At 44.7% G+C, this 14938-nt stretch overlaps 1 protein-coding gene across 3 annotated transcripts in view; it reads right to left on the reverse strand.

The window, feature by feature from the left end:
* LOC143806509 (uncharacterized) overlaps nucleotides 1-14938 on the reverse strand; it is a 236519-nt gene that overhangs the window by 198952 nt on the left and 22629 nt on the right. For all 3 annotated transcript variants that reach the window (XM_077287123.1, XM_077287125.1, XM_077287124.1), the window contains exons 2-4: nucleotides 6904-6922; nucleotides 6250-6480; nucleotides 5099-5374 (exon numbers count right to left, since the gene is read on the reverse strand). In XM_077287123.1, the coding sequence (XP_077143238.1) occupies nucleotides 5099-5374; nucleotides 6250-6480; nucleotides 6904-6922 (526 nt within the window). The remainder of the gene's footprint in view (nucleotides 1-5098; nucleotides 5375-6249; nucleotides 6481-6903; nucleotides 6923-14938) is intronic.

Here is a 14938-nt window from a genome sequence, read left to right on the forward strand (position 1 = left end):
AACGACCTTGTCCTGATGAAGAATCAGGAAGGGGGAGCGGCAGGATAATGCTGCCAGCTCGGAAACTCTTCTAATTGAAGTGCTGGCAATGAGGAAGGCCACCTTCCAGGAAAGAAAGGAAAAAGAGACGTCCTGAAGCGGTTCAAAAGGAACGGTCTGAAGGGCGCTGAGAACCAAATTGAGGTCCCAAGGTTCCAGCGGAGGACGAAAAGGAGGAGCAAGATGAGCAACTCCTTGCAGAAAAGTCTTCACTTGAGAGACGGAAGCCAAGTCCCTTTGGAAAAGAATGGACAAGGCGGAAACTTGACCCTTTAGGGTACTGAGGGACAAACCTGAGTTGAGACCCGACTGCAGGAAGCCCAGAAAGTCCGGAAGGAAAAAGTCATCGGAAAGACGTGTGTCTCGCACCACCGGAAGAAAGCCTTCCAGTACCTGTGGTAAATACGAGAAGAAGCCGGCTTCCTGGCTCTGATCATGGTCTGTATAACCTGATGAGAAAAACCAGACTCTCTTAGAACCGCGGCCTCAATAGCCATGCTGTTAAATGCAGGGACTGAGAACTCTGGTGGAAGAGTGGGGCCTGTGAGAGAAGATCTGAGCGGTCTGGGAGTCTCCAAGGGGTATCGGCGAGCATGTTGACCAGCTCCGCATACCAGGGGCGCCTTGGCCAGTCTGGAGCTATGAGTATGACCGGAATCCCATCTAACTTTATCTTTTTTACTACCCTTGGGATCAAGGGAAGTGGGGGAAACAGGTAAGGAAACAAACTGCGACCATGGGATTACCAGGGCATCGTGGCTGGTGGCCAGAGGGTCCCGGGATCTGGCGACAAACTGAGGAACCTTGTGGTTCATCCGAGATGCCATGAGGTCGATGTCTGGGGTGCCCCAACGAAGACAAATCTGGTCGAATACTGAGGGATGGAGAGACCACTTGCCCGCCGCCAGGCCCTGGCGGCTGAGGAAGTCGCCTGCCCAATTTTCTACTCCCGGAGCAGCGCAGGGTCGCTGGACCCACCAGGAGGCTCTTCTGCCTATCAACCTACTGGAGATCAGAGCAATCTTCCTTGCCCTACTCCATTGGCACTCACTCCTGGACGGTTGTCCCGTCCGCATCCAGTCGGACAACGCCACGGCCATGGCGTACTTAAACCACCAGGGCGGGACGCGCAGCAGTCAGGTAATGGCAGAGGCAGCAAGGATACCTCATTGGGCGGAACGTCACGTTCCGGTCATTTCAGCTGTTCAGCTGAATCTGTTCCAAGTGGAGAGAAGAAACAGTTGGAGGGGACGTGTGTGGAATTGGGCAAAGGGAACGGCCTCCATGGAGGCAACCATCTTTCCCAGGACTGCCATGCAGCACCGAAGCGATCGAGGAGCTGGGTGTTTGAGAGATCGGGCTGCCTTGTGGAGACCGGAGAACTTGTCTAGTGGGAGGAAGACCCGAGCCAAGTTCGTGTCGAATTCCATGCCCAGGAAGGACAGACGCTGGCAGGGAATCAGAGAGGACTTGTCCCGGTTGATGATCCACACGAGGAGAGTCAGCGTGTCCAGAGAGATCTGGAGGCTTCATGCTCTTCTCGATGAGAAGAACCCTTGATCAAAAGATCTTCCAGGTAGGAGATGATGAGTATCCCCCTGGAACGAAGGATGGCCATGACCGCCGCCATGATCTTGGTGAATACCCTGGGAGCCGACGCCAGGCCGAATGGGAGAGCCGTGAATTGGTAGTGCTCTTTCTGGATAGCGAACCGAAGGTACCTCTGGTACCGTACGCAGATAGGAACATGAAGGTACGCATCCTGAATGTCCACCGAACACAGGAACTCCCTGGGCTCCATGGCGGCAATCACAGACCGCAAGGACTCCATCCTGAAGTGGCGGAGTCGAACATGGCAGTTCAAAAACTTGAGATCCAGAATTGGGCGAAGGGAACCGTCCTTCTTGGGGACTACAAAGAGGTTCGAGTAGAACCCCGAAAAACGCTCATTTGAAGGGACAGGAACGACTACGCCAGCTGTGACCAGTGAAGAGACGGCCTGAAGAAACCTGGGCAGTTGAGACGGTTGCCTTGGTGGCCGAGAGAGGAAGAAACTATTTTTTCGGAAGGGAAGAAAATTCGATCTTGTAACCGGAGGTAACTACCTCTCTGACCCAGGCGTCGCTGACTACAGACAGCCAGGCGTCCCGAAAGGAAAGAAGTCAGCCTCCCACCCTGGAAGTCATTCCAGGTGGGGGCGACCTGTCACTTGGAACGAAATCAATCAGAACGGGAGCCGGAGGACCTGGAAGGTTGGCTCTTAGTTCTCCATCTGGGGGCAGGCTTGTAAGAGGGTCTCCTCCGCGGAAGGTTGCTCCTGCTGGGAAGAGGAGTCAGAGGTCCGAAATTGACGAAAGTGCCTAAAAGGCCTAGGGCCCTTTTTATTGAAGAAACGTTTTGGTCTAGACTGAGGGAGGGAAGTACTTTTTCCTCCCGTGGCATCAGAAATGATCTGGTCTAAGCGAGAGCCAAAGAGTCTGGAACCCTGAAAGGCTAGGTTGGTGAGAGACTTCTTAGAAGTTGTATCTGCGCTCCATGCTTTGAGCCAAAGAATGCGGTGTATAGCAATGATGTTGCTACTTGCCCTTGCGGAACAGGCCGCTGCATCCAAGGAGGCAGCCAAAACGTATTTGCCCGCGTGGCCGATCTGGTCCGCGAAATCAGACAGTTCCTGTGGGGAAGCCGAAGCCAAAATGCCTCGTCGAAGAATCTGAGACATAGCAACTGCCCACTCTGGGGGAGGGGGAGTGCACTCATCCCGAGATTCGGAAGCTTCCTGCGGAGCAGACATTGTACGTGGACTGCAGGATTGGCAGAAGGGTGACGACTGACCTGCTGACCACTTTTTCTTGCAGCGTGAACAAGTGTAATGAATGATGGTGGGTTTGGAAACAGAAGCCCCAATAGAGTTGGACATATGTAGGCTGTGAGCTTATAGTAAGAAAAAAAGGGTTGGAAAGCTCTGCCTGTGTAAGTCTAAACTACTGCAGCGCTGCCTCCTGATATACTGCAGGGGAGGGTTGCTAGGGTACGGATGAAAGCCTACTGTACAGGAAGGAAATAGCTGCAGCTGAGCCGGTCTCTGCGCCCCCCGAGTGGAGTAGCGTCCGGATAGGAAGCAGAATCCAAGATGGAGGAGGAATAGAGGCCACGTGGAGAAGGAGGGGGAGTGGTTAAGCACACAGCAAATGACTGGGAAGAGAGGAAACCCCTGATAGGTCCAGCGGCAGTGTGAGCTGTTTAAAATATCACTGGTCGCCAAGAAAGAGCGGGATTAGGAGGCGCGGCCGACCGGCCCGAACTGAGGGAAAGTGAAAGTAAAAAAGGGGAGCCGCGGCGCTTAATGGACGACGCATGGAATAGACGGCAGGGCAGCGCTGACAGGTCCAGGGGAGGGAAGGGAGCGAGTGTAATACAAACAACAATCCCCTTCCCCCTGATATATCTTCATTACCTTGATCTTCAGCGCTGTATGAGGGTCGTCCAGGGGCCCAAGGGAAGGTACCCTCTTCCAGTAAACAGCATCAACCCCCTTAGGGAAAAAGAAGGGGGGGGGAGGTCACCGCTGGTGACTACCGTCTCCCTCTCAGCCCTCTCCGAGGAGAGGGGTGAGGAGGAAATTCGGCAAGGACCGGCCACCAAACTCACCCTGAGGCACCAATGAAGGCGCAGGGGAGAAATGTCCTGCCAGCAGGCCTGAGTGTTGCGATGTGGGTGACACCACACTGCTCGCTCAGCCGCTAATAACGGAAAGGCAGAGTGAATTAACACCCTGATTCCCTAGAAGATGAATCTGAAAAACAAAATAAATAATTAGTAAAACACAACAAACCGGCGAAAGCAAGAAATGATTAGATGCGGATCTGGGAGATCCAAGTCCGCCTCCTACAGACACTAAGCACAAACTTAGGTGCTCAGTGCCTGTTGGTGGGTGTATACTGCCGGGGAGGGGCTATTGTTCTTTTCCTGTTTTGCATAGTGTCAGCCTCCTAGCAGCAGCAGCAGCATACACCCACGGTTATCTGTGTCCCCCAATGAAGCGATAAAGAAATGTTCTTTTGGCTGAGGGGAAGGGGGGGGGGGGATTAGCTTTCTTTTCCTTCTATGAGAAGCTGACAGAACCTTCTAGATCAGGGTTTCCTAATCTCCGGCCCTCACAACCCCAACATGTCATGTTATCAGGATTTTCTTAGTTTTGCACAGGTGATGGAAGTATCATCAAGGCATCAGGAATTATCTCACCTGTGCAACAATATAGAAATCCTGAAAACGTGACTTTGGCGCCACAAAGACTGGAGTTTGGGAAACACTGTTCTAGAACAATCTCTGCTGTACTACTGCACCCAGCAATCACCCATCCAGGAACTTGTCAGCAGTTCGACTAACCAGCACTTATTTTATTCCCTTCTCTTTATCCCTTTAAAGACTTTGTGATTGTTCCATTTTTGCACTTTTGTCCCTCCCTTCTTCCAGGATCCATAACGTTTTTGTTTTCCCTTCCCCATAGCTGTATGAGGGCTTGTAGTTTTGAATTACACCATTTACTATACCATAAAATAAACTGAAAAATTATATAAACAAAAAATTCAAAATGTAGTGAAAGGGTGAAAAAAACAATTTTGCCATTGTTTTGGGGGTTTTTTTTATGGAGTTCGTGACCGGGCAGCGTGATTCTTATTTTTTTTTTTTTTACTAACATATATATATTATATTTTAGTGGTTAAGAGAAATGCTGAATTCCAGAGCAGAAAATAAAGAAAACTTATTTGTGCTGCCATTTTCTCAGACACGTAACTTTTTTTATTCTTCCATTGATGGACCTGTGTGAAAGCTTGTTTTTTAGTGATTTGAGTTATGGTGTTTATTGATACCATTTTGGGTTATGAATGATGTTTTGGTCACTTTTTACTGCATTTTTTTGTAGGAGAAAGGCAACTGAAAAAAGGAAATTCAAATTTCAATCTCTATAATATTTTCTGTCATACATTGTATAGGATAATTATTTTTTTAATTACTTTAATGACGGGGATATCATAGTTTACAGTCATGCTATCCTCACCTGTGCAGGCCGTATTAGACACCGGATCTGATTCAGTGATGTTATCGGCAGCTCTTGTATAGACCAGGAATGTATATGTTTCTCCTGGTGTCAGATTCATTATTGTCGCTGAGTCACTTGTCACTATTGTATTATTCACCATTGTGGATGATGAGGTGACATTGGTCTGGACTCTGTAGCTGTATGACGTTTGATACTCATCAGGTTGGCTCCAGGTCAGAGATACAGAATATGAAGTCATAGCGCCGATCTGCAGAGATTTCACAGATAATGGTTCTGAAGTAAAAAAAAAAATTAAATAAATTAGAACCATAAAGCTTATTAAAGTGACCATTTCATAATAAACCACATGCACCCCTAAACTCAGAGTGGCCCTCTTCTGTCATCAAGTCCAGTGGTAGTCCTACATATTTTTTTTTTTTAGGAGTTTTTGGTGCAAAAACTGAGCAGAAACTCTCCAAAATCCTACTCAAAAACTTGAAGTTTTGTTCAAGGCGGCATGTAGGAGTCAGAGGCTCCTGATTCATTAAAACGAGCAAGCTTCTTACTGAATCAGGAACGTCCAACGAGTGGCGTGCGCCTTGCCAGAAATCACACTCCAGTTTCTGTCAATGAGAGACTGGAGTGAGATTTCAGCAAAGCTGGGAGAAGCTGGTCTGAAAGCTTTTCAAATCGATTTATGCCAGAATTTTGGCTAAATTGATGTGATGCATCAGGAACTCATTGTGAACATATCCTAAGGGTATGTCCACCGGATGTGGATTATTTCAGGAAATTGGATTTTTCAGGAACTCTTGATTTCTGTCACTGGATCAGCACACAAATTTGATCCACTGTAATTAAACAAATTTGCAACTTTTCCATGCAGACTGTGTCGATGATCAACATGTTGTCATCTTTTAAAATCATTGTGAATGGGGGCGGCAATAAGGAAATATGTAATGTTCGCCATATTCGTTAGCTACAAACTTTTCCGGAATCAGTAAAATTTTTAATAGCACACAGTCAAATGACGCAAACATAACGTACCCCAACGGTGAGGTTTATGTTCATATGACAGCATAAAATAGTAACACAAAAAAGTGAACTGCAAGCAGAACAAATGCAACCTGGATCCAGACAATTCATGAGAGCAGCGACCTCATACTTACTGGTGGTGACGTTGTGGCAGCAGCTGATTGTGTCGTTCCCATAGTAGATCACATACTGTGTACCAGACACAAAGCTCATGAGTGATGTGTTATTCCAGCTATTATCGGATGCCAGAATTATGGTGCCATTCATTTCAGTTATATTCTGCAGGAAGAATCCTGCTGTCAGTCCAGTGATGGTGATCTGGGAGGTGGTCGCCTGGATGCTGATTATTTGGCATTCAGGTATTTCTGTAAAGCAAATATATCATCAGCCATAGTGAAAAATTAAAACTTTACAAATGGTTTTAATTGAAAACAAAATCTGTATTTTGTGTGTACAGCTCCCATGCAAACCTATGTGATTCCATAGTTACTGACTGAATACACGGGACCGATATGGTCATCATGTTATTAACAGTCTGAAACTACACTGCAAATTTGAGGTGCCTGAACTTAAACAAGTTTTTTTTTTTTCTTATGTTAAAATGCGTCCGGACCCTATCTATGTACGCCAATCACACATAGCACCATCAACCTTTGGCCAATAAATTAGTGAGATCCAACAACCTACAGAAATGTGTAAATTACATTAATTTGGCCACTAGGTGGCTCCACAGCACTCCAAGATGGATAAGAAGGAAAAAGTATATAAAAGAGGCGTCTGCTGCTTACCATCACAGGACGACACCACCTGGAAAATAAGAATACATGAGAGTTAGCAAAATGTGATCAATAACACTTCTCATTATCATAAAGGAGCATCAGATAGGGCTACAAAGATGCTCTATGGATACAATAAAGGGCGGTACTGCCATAGCTGTGCACTGAATGATCAGGATTACATGACATTACAATATAACAATCTCCAGGGACAGAGTGCTGCTGAACTGTTGTATCTAAGCCTATCTTGTGTTAATTAATCAGCTCATCACATTAGATATTATAAGTGTATTGTGTGATACTGTTCGGAGAGCTGTGTTTTTAAGCCCATCATTTACTATATTATATCCAGTATATATAAACTCATGTATGATATTGTCTGGCTGATCAGTGTATTAAAGCTTATCACAATGAGATGCTGTCCGCTGATCCAGTGCATCTAAGCCTAAAATATGGTATACTGCTTGGGTCATACATCTAATCGTATCACATGAGAGACAGTCTAAAGTGCCAATCTACCTAAGCATAGCGCGTGTGATACAGTTTGGTAATACAATGTATCTGCACCTTACTTTTGTCACACTGCCTGTTGAGCCGTGATGTATCTAGACCAATTGCGTGATACTGTCTACTGATCCCCTGTATCGAAGACCTGTATATAATCTGTGATACTGAGTGATCCAGTGCATTTAGGTCTTTCAATGTGTTGTACTTACTGATGATCCAGTGACTAAGCCTGCCATGTGTGATACTAGACCATGCATCTAATCCTAACATGTGTGATACTGTCAGCTAATCTAATTTATCGAAAGCTTATTTGTGCCATATACTGTCTATTGGGTCATTTATCTAGACCAGTCTTGTGATCCTGACTACTGAGCCACTGAATCTAAGCCTATCATGTGCGGTACCACTTTCTGATCCCGTTACAGCAGCTCTGTGTCCATTATGAGCCATTTACTCTATAGTGACCACTGGATAGCTCTGATGAGTCACAATCACATTGATTATTTATTTTCCTGTTCTGTCACTTCCCTCTTTTCTCCTACATCCTGCTCAGTCACCATTTCCCTCCTTATCACAGTCTCAAGCAGTGATCCCCTCAGTGTAGTGTGAAGTAATGGCAGCCATTACAGTTGTGGCCAAAAGTATTCACACCCCTGCAATTCTGTCAGATAATACTCAGTTTCTTCCTGAAGATGATTGCAGATCACAAATTCTTTGTTATTATTATCTTCATTTAATTTGTCTTAAATGAAAAAACACAAAAAGAATTGTCCTAAAGCCAAATTGGATATAATTCCACACCAAACATAAAAAAGGGGGTGGACAAAAGTATTGGCACTGTTCGAAAAATCATGTGATGCTTCTCTAATTTGTGTAATTAACAGCACCTGTAACTTACCTGTGGCACCTAACTGGTGTTGGCAATAACTAAATCACACTTGCAGCCAGTTGACATGGATTAAAGTTGACTCAACTCAAGAAACAGAGAAGCGGTCATTCAGTTAAGAGCAGGCAGTCCATGAATACTGATAAGGGAAAGCACGATCCAGCACCTATAGTGCTTGCAGAAAGCTGATGAAGATCAAACAGCCTTTAAAGTTGAGTGGATGGGAAGTGGAGTATCAAGATCATTCCAGAACATATTAGACTTGTACACGCACTAAAACAGATTTAACTTATGAGGATGAGGGCTCAAGACCTCACTTTTGTGTGAAACGATAGGAATGCTTTAAAATAACACGATGGAATAATTTTAGCCTCATGCAACACAATGGATTATGACTTCATTATGTGTTAAGCCAAATTACAAACTCAGATCTGCCACAAATGTATAAGTGTTCTTCAAGAGTTATACAGATACAGCAATATTTCATTGTGATACAGATCTATAGAAAAGTAAGGAAACCTGCAGCATTAATGTAAAGGCAATGTCTCAGTGCGACAATCCGTTTTCATTTGTAAAATGGCATGCACCTCCACAAGAAAAGTCCAAATGTATAAATGTATGCTACTTTTACGGAATAAAATATGGTGTATTTGTTGGCGGTGTTCAGTTACACCCCTCCTAGCTTAGCTCTGCCCGATATTAAAAAAAATGTTGGAGGAGCTGACCAGGAATGGTGTAAAAATACAAAAATTTTGCAATATTTCAGTTTTCTGCCAAAGAAAACCCAAACACTGACAAATAGGAGTCTTGAACTTTACGAGATAACTCATGAATAGTGTTGAGCATTCCGATGCTGCAAGTATCGGGTATCGGCCGATACTTGCTGTATCGGAATTTCCGATACCGAGATCCGATATTTTTGTGATATCGGGTATCGGTATCGAAACAACATTAATGTAAAAATGTGTAAAAGAAAGAATTAAAATAAAAAATATCGCTATACTCACCTCTCCGACGCAGCCTGGACCTCAGCGAAGGAACCGGCAGCGTTGTTTGTTTAAAATTCGCGCTTTTACTTGGTTACGTGAATTCCCGGCTTGTGATTGGTCAGGGCGGCCATGTTGCCGGGACGCGGACCAATCACAGCAAGCCGTGACGAAATTACGTCACGGCTTGCTGTGATTGGTCCACGTCCCGGCAACATGGCCGCCATTAACCAATCACAAGCCGTGATGTCACGGGAGGCTGGACTTGCGCGCTTTTTAAAAAGCGCGCGTGTCCAGCCTCCAGTGACGTCCCGGCTTATGATTGGTCACGGCGCCATGTTGCCGGGACGCGGACCAATCACAGTAAGCCGTGACGAAATTACGTCACGGCTTGCTGTGATTGGTTAATGGCGGCCATGTTGCCGGGACGCGGACCAATCACAGCAAGCCGTGACGTAATTTCGTCACGGCTTGCTGTGATTGGTCCGCGTCCCGGCAACATGGCCGCCCTGACCAATCACAAGCCGGGAATTCACGTAACCAAGTAAAAGCGCGAATTTTAAACAAACAACGCTGCCGGTTCCCTCGCTGAAGTCCCGGCTGCGTCGGAGAGGTGAGTATAGCGATATTTTTTATTTTAATTCTTTCTTTTACACATTTATATGGTTCCCAGGGCCTGAAGGAGAGTTTCCTCTCCTTCAGACCCTGGGAACCATCAGGGATACCGTCCGATACATGAGTCCCATTGACTTGTATTGGTATCGGGTATCGGTATCGGATTGGATCCGATACTTTGCCGGTATCGGCCGATACTTTCCGATACCGATACTTTCAAGTATCGGACGGTATCGCTCAACACTACTCATGAAGTTAAAGGGTTTATGTTGGACAGTGACAAAATCAGCTCTAATTCATCTGAACACCACCCAAGCATTTGTATGGATTCTAAAGTTATATACTCTTATAAGATTACTAGATGGCCTGATTCTAACGCATCGGGTATTCTAGAATATGTATGCGTAGTGTATAGCCCAGTACATTGCGCAGCCAACGCAGTACATTGCGCAGCCCACGTTGGACATTGTGCAGCCCACGTTGGACATTGCGCAGCCCACGTTGGACATTGCGCAGCCCACGTTGGACATTGCGCAGCCCACGTTGGACATTGCGCAGCCCACGTATATAGCAATGTGGGCAGGATATCCCCGTTAAAAAAAAAATAATTAAAATAAAAAATAGTTATATACTCACCTTCCGTTGGCGCCTGGATCCAGGAAGCGGTTACCGACGCTTGGGATCCACTGAATCTCCGCCGAGCCGCTCGCGCTGCCGGCTGCCATCTTCCGTTCCCAGGATGCATTGCGAAATTACCCAGAAGACTTAGCAGTCTTGCGAGACCGCTAAGTCTTCTGGGTAATTTCACAATGCATTGCCGTGAACGGAAGATGGCGGCCGGCGCGAGAGGCTCGGCGGACTACAGAGTGTGAGTATAGCAGGTTTTTTGTTTTTTTATTATTTTTAACATTACATTTTTTTACTATTGACGCTGCATAGGCAGCCTCAATAGTAAAAAATTGGGGGCACACAGGGTTAATAGCAGCGGTTACGGAGTGCGTTACCTGCGGCATAACGCGGTCCGTTACCCATTAACCCTGTGTGAGCGGTAATCGGAGGGGAGTATGCGGGCGCCGGGCACTGAGTGCGGGGAGTAAGGAGCGGCCATTTTCTTCCGGACTGTGCGCGTCGCTGATTGTCGTGGCAATGGTCGTGGGCGTTTTGCCACGACCAATCAGCGACTTGGATTCCATGACAGACAGAGGCCGCGACCAATGAATATCCGTGACAGACAGAAAGAAAGACAGACAGAAAGACCGAAGTGACCCTTAGACAATTATATAGTAGATATACACACACAACAGCGTTCCGTTCAGTAAAACAATCTATGATGAATGCACACTCCATGGTCACATGCAACTTTAATTGTAGGAATGTAAAAATTCAGGTTTAGTGACCTGAAAATTCCTGTAAATGTTTTGCAAATACTGTAATCATTTTTTATGTGATTCTTCCTGGTAGTACCCTGGTGTAAAATGCACTTTTTTTTTTTACTATTTTTAAAAAGTAAGTCCTCTTTTTCTCAGAAGAGGCAATTTGCATATTAAAAAGTAAGTAAAACTTTTACAACATTTTTTTTTTAGATTTTACTGCTCTTTCAATTAAAAGTAGATGGTTGAAGTTCCGCATTCTATGACCTCCACTGATCACTGAAAAAAACTTATCCAAGTGTGCCGCTCGGACGATAGGAGCATGCAACTCTTGACTGCGCGCACAGAATGGAGTATGGATTCAGTAGAAAGAATAGGCTACAAAGCCTCTGTGTCTAATGAATCTGTACCGTGCTCTGTGTGCGACTGTCACTTGAACTGTGCATCTGTTGGGAAAAGGGGTTTCAGGGATGGATGGGCATCTCACTACCTGGACCCCCACCCATATGATTGCAGTTGGAAGGGCAGTAAAACATGAAAGTTTTAAAAAGTTTACTTACTCTTTAGCACTCCCATCAAAAGTTTTATCCTCTTAATATATTGCATTCATCACATTATATAGCACTGTGTACTTGCAATTGCTCATTTTGCCATTCTGCCCAATAATAATCCTAATATTCCCTATGACATCCTGCACCCACTCAGCCTTCATACTACACTCCAAACGTATAGTTTTTGGGACATACATGGGGTAAGGCTTCATTTCTTTAGATACAAGAGTAACTAAACTTTCAATTTTATTTTATTTTTTTATAAATTTTGTCCCACATGGAAAGTTATGAAACTTTTCAAATCACCTCATTAGGCCGGTTTCACACGTCAGTGGCTCCGGTACGTGTGGTGTCAGTTTTCTCACGTACCGGAGACACTGACACACGTAGACACATTAAAATCAATGTGTCTCTGCACGTCAGCGTGTTTTCACGGACCGTGTGTCCGTTTGAAAAACACGGAGACATGTCAGTGTTCGTGGGAGCGCACGGATCACACGGACCCATTAAAGTCAATGGGTCCGTGTAAAACACGTACCGCACACGGATGCTGTCCGTGGGCAGTCCGTGTGCCGTGCAGGAGACAGCGCTACAGTAAGTGCTGTCCCCCCAGCGTGGTGCTGAAGCCGCCATTCGTTTCTTCTCTCCAGCAGCGTTCGCTGGAGAGAAGGAATGAAAATTTTTTTTGTGTTTAAAATAAAGATCCTTGTCACCACCCCCTCCCACCCCCTGTGCGCCCGCCCGCTGGAAATAAAATACTCACCCGGCTCCCTCGATGCTTCCTCTCAGCATCGCAGCCCTTCCTGTATGAGCGGTCACGTGGTGCCGCTCATTACAGTGATGAATATGCGGCTCCACCTCCCATAGCAGCGAACGCTGCTGGACAGAAGGAATTAATTCTGACTTCAGCACCAGATGCAGGGGACAGCGCTTATCTCTAGCACTGTCTCCTGCACGGTCCGTGTGGTACCCAGTCGGCACACGGGCGGCACAAGGCTGCCGCACGTGTGCCACACTGATGTGCCACGTGAGCACACGGACACACGGACACGGATAACTCCGGTACCGATTTTTCCGGTACCGGAATTATCTGGACGTGTGAGACTGGCCTTCGGGAATTTACCTGTAAAAAAAAAAAAAAAAACGCAAGTAGACGGCTTCCACATATAAATTGTTGACCATAAAAAATAAAACCAGCAGGAGCCAAAAGGCCCAATGGCTCGCCGTAAGTAGCAGATTGGGCCCGTATGCATACTTAGAATGTTTACCAAAATTCCATTAGCCACTAGGTTCAGTAAAGCGCGGGTATCTCTGACTAAGCAACTCTCAGAAGAGTTTGGGAGGAGCTGGTTACTATGTCGAGCATCCAGCTGAAAAGAACATTTGGGAAAAGTATTGTGAGAACTCCACCAGTTAGTCTCAGCCAATCAGCATTGCTGAGAATACTCTCAATACATTGATTGGCTAAGAGCAGCTGACTTGATAGACACAATGTAACAATGTTCCTTCCAAATGTCCTTTTAAGCTTAACACCAGGCATTGAATATTTATCCAATGGTTCCCATTTGGATATGATTTGGGAACAAATTGCCTTTTCCTTCATTTTCCAAAATCTTTTACGTTTTGAAAAATCATTATATATTCTGTATTGGCCTGATATTTATATATTAGACTATCATTTTACAGCCTTTTGCCCTAAAACCCGGCACACAAAGCAAATGCCCTGCCTGTTCCCCATCTATGTCATTAATAGCAGCCTGCCTTTGTCAAGCAAAGCTGCTATTTTCCATTTTCACTGTGCCCACATACTGGAGATTACAGTTAAGCCCTGGCCATGAAAGGTCCTTGTGTCGGTAAAAAAAATCTACAACCATAGAGGAACTACACAAATAAATAACAAAAACACAACTGTCAAGCCCTATATAATAATAATAATACATTATTATTATTTATATTATTAACAACAAATAAAATATTTTAATTATTATTATTATTATTGTATTTCTATAGCACCAACATATTCCGCAGCACTTCACATTTTAGAGGGGACTTGTACAGACAACAACAATAAATCACATAAATCAACAGATACCAAGAAGAGGGAGGTCTCTGCTGCTCACAAGTTTACAATCTATGAAGAAAGAGGGGAGACACGAAAAGTGGATGGTAACAATTGCTTGTATTGTACGGTCCAGCCATCAATACAATAATAATCTCCAGAAATAAATTATATAACCGCCTAAAACTGCACCAGTGCAGGATCAGGTGAAGCATTTTTAAACCACAATCTATTTTTTTCCATTGGTATATTCATGGTTTTAGAAAACTTTCATATACAAAAGGAGAGTTTCTGTACAGAACAAGGCGAAAATTATTTTTCCATTTTTAAAGATTAGAAAAACAAGTGTCAATTTTTTTTTAAAATCCAGAAATAGTGACTGTTTTCTCTATATACTGTATCTGGAATTGCAGCTCAACCCGATTTAAGTCAATGGGGCTGTGCTACAATACCAGACAAAACCCATTGGCAAGAGTGGCGCTATTAAGAAAAAAAAAAAGGAAAAGATCTTCCTAAAACAACCCTTTGGGAATTAATTTTGCTTCAAATATCACCAGATAGACTTGCGATTTGAGAGCCTAATATTAATGATTATCAATCACTGGAGCTGTCATTTTGGTCATACTTGTTGTCCCTCTTCTTTTCCAGACACTTCTTATACACCGAGGCTTTCAATTTCTATTCATATAGTCAGGCAGACTGATGGTGTAATATTAGTTGACGCCACTGATTCAATATTGAGTGGGAGTCAAACAATAAACGCCATTCAAATGTTTCCAGGCAGATCTTCAGTTATTCGGGTTACTCGTCTGATTTTCTTAGTATCCTACAATGCGTCCTCTCATAGATCTCCTTGTCCCATGTATAGCGGAGTCATTCTATGACCTTCATTATTTGGAGAAACAGTCCATTGACCAACAACTTCATGTAGAATGCACACTAGAAAACTTTGCGATTATTAGCGATGATCGAGCAGTGAAATTCTCGAGTGCTCAGAACTCTAATCGAGTCTCTCTACATGGCACTCAAGCACCCGCGATATTCGATCGACTACTGAGCACGCTCGCTCATTA

The sequence above is a fragment of the Ranitomeya variabilis genome, chromosome 2 (genome assembly GCF_051348905.1).
Source record: "Ranitomeya variabilis isolate aRanVar5 chromosome 2, aRanVar5.hap1, whole genome shotgun sequence".
Classification (NCBI taxonomy): domain Eukaryota; kingdom Metazoa; phylum Chordata; class Amphibia; order Anura; family Dendrobatidae; genus Ranitomeya; species Ranitomeya variabilis.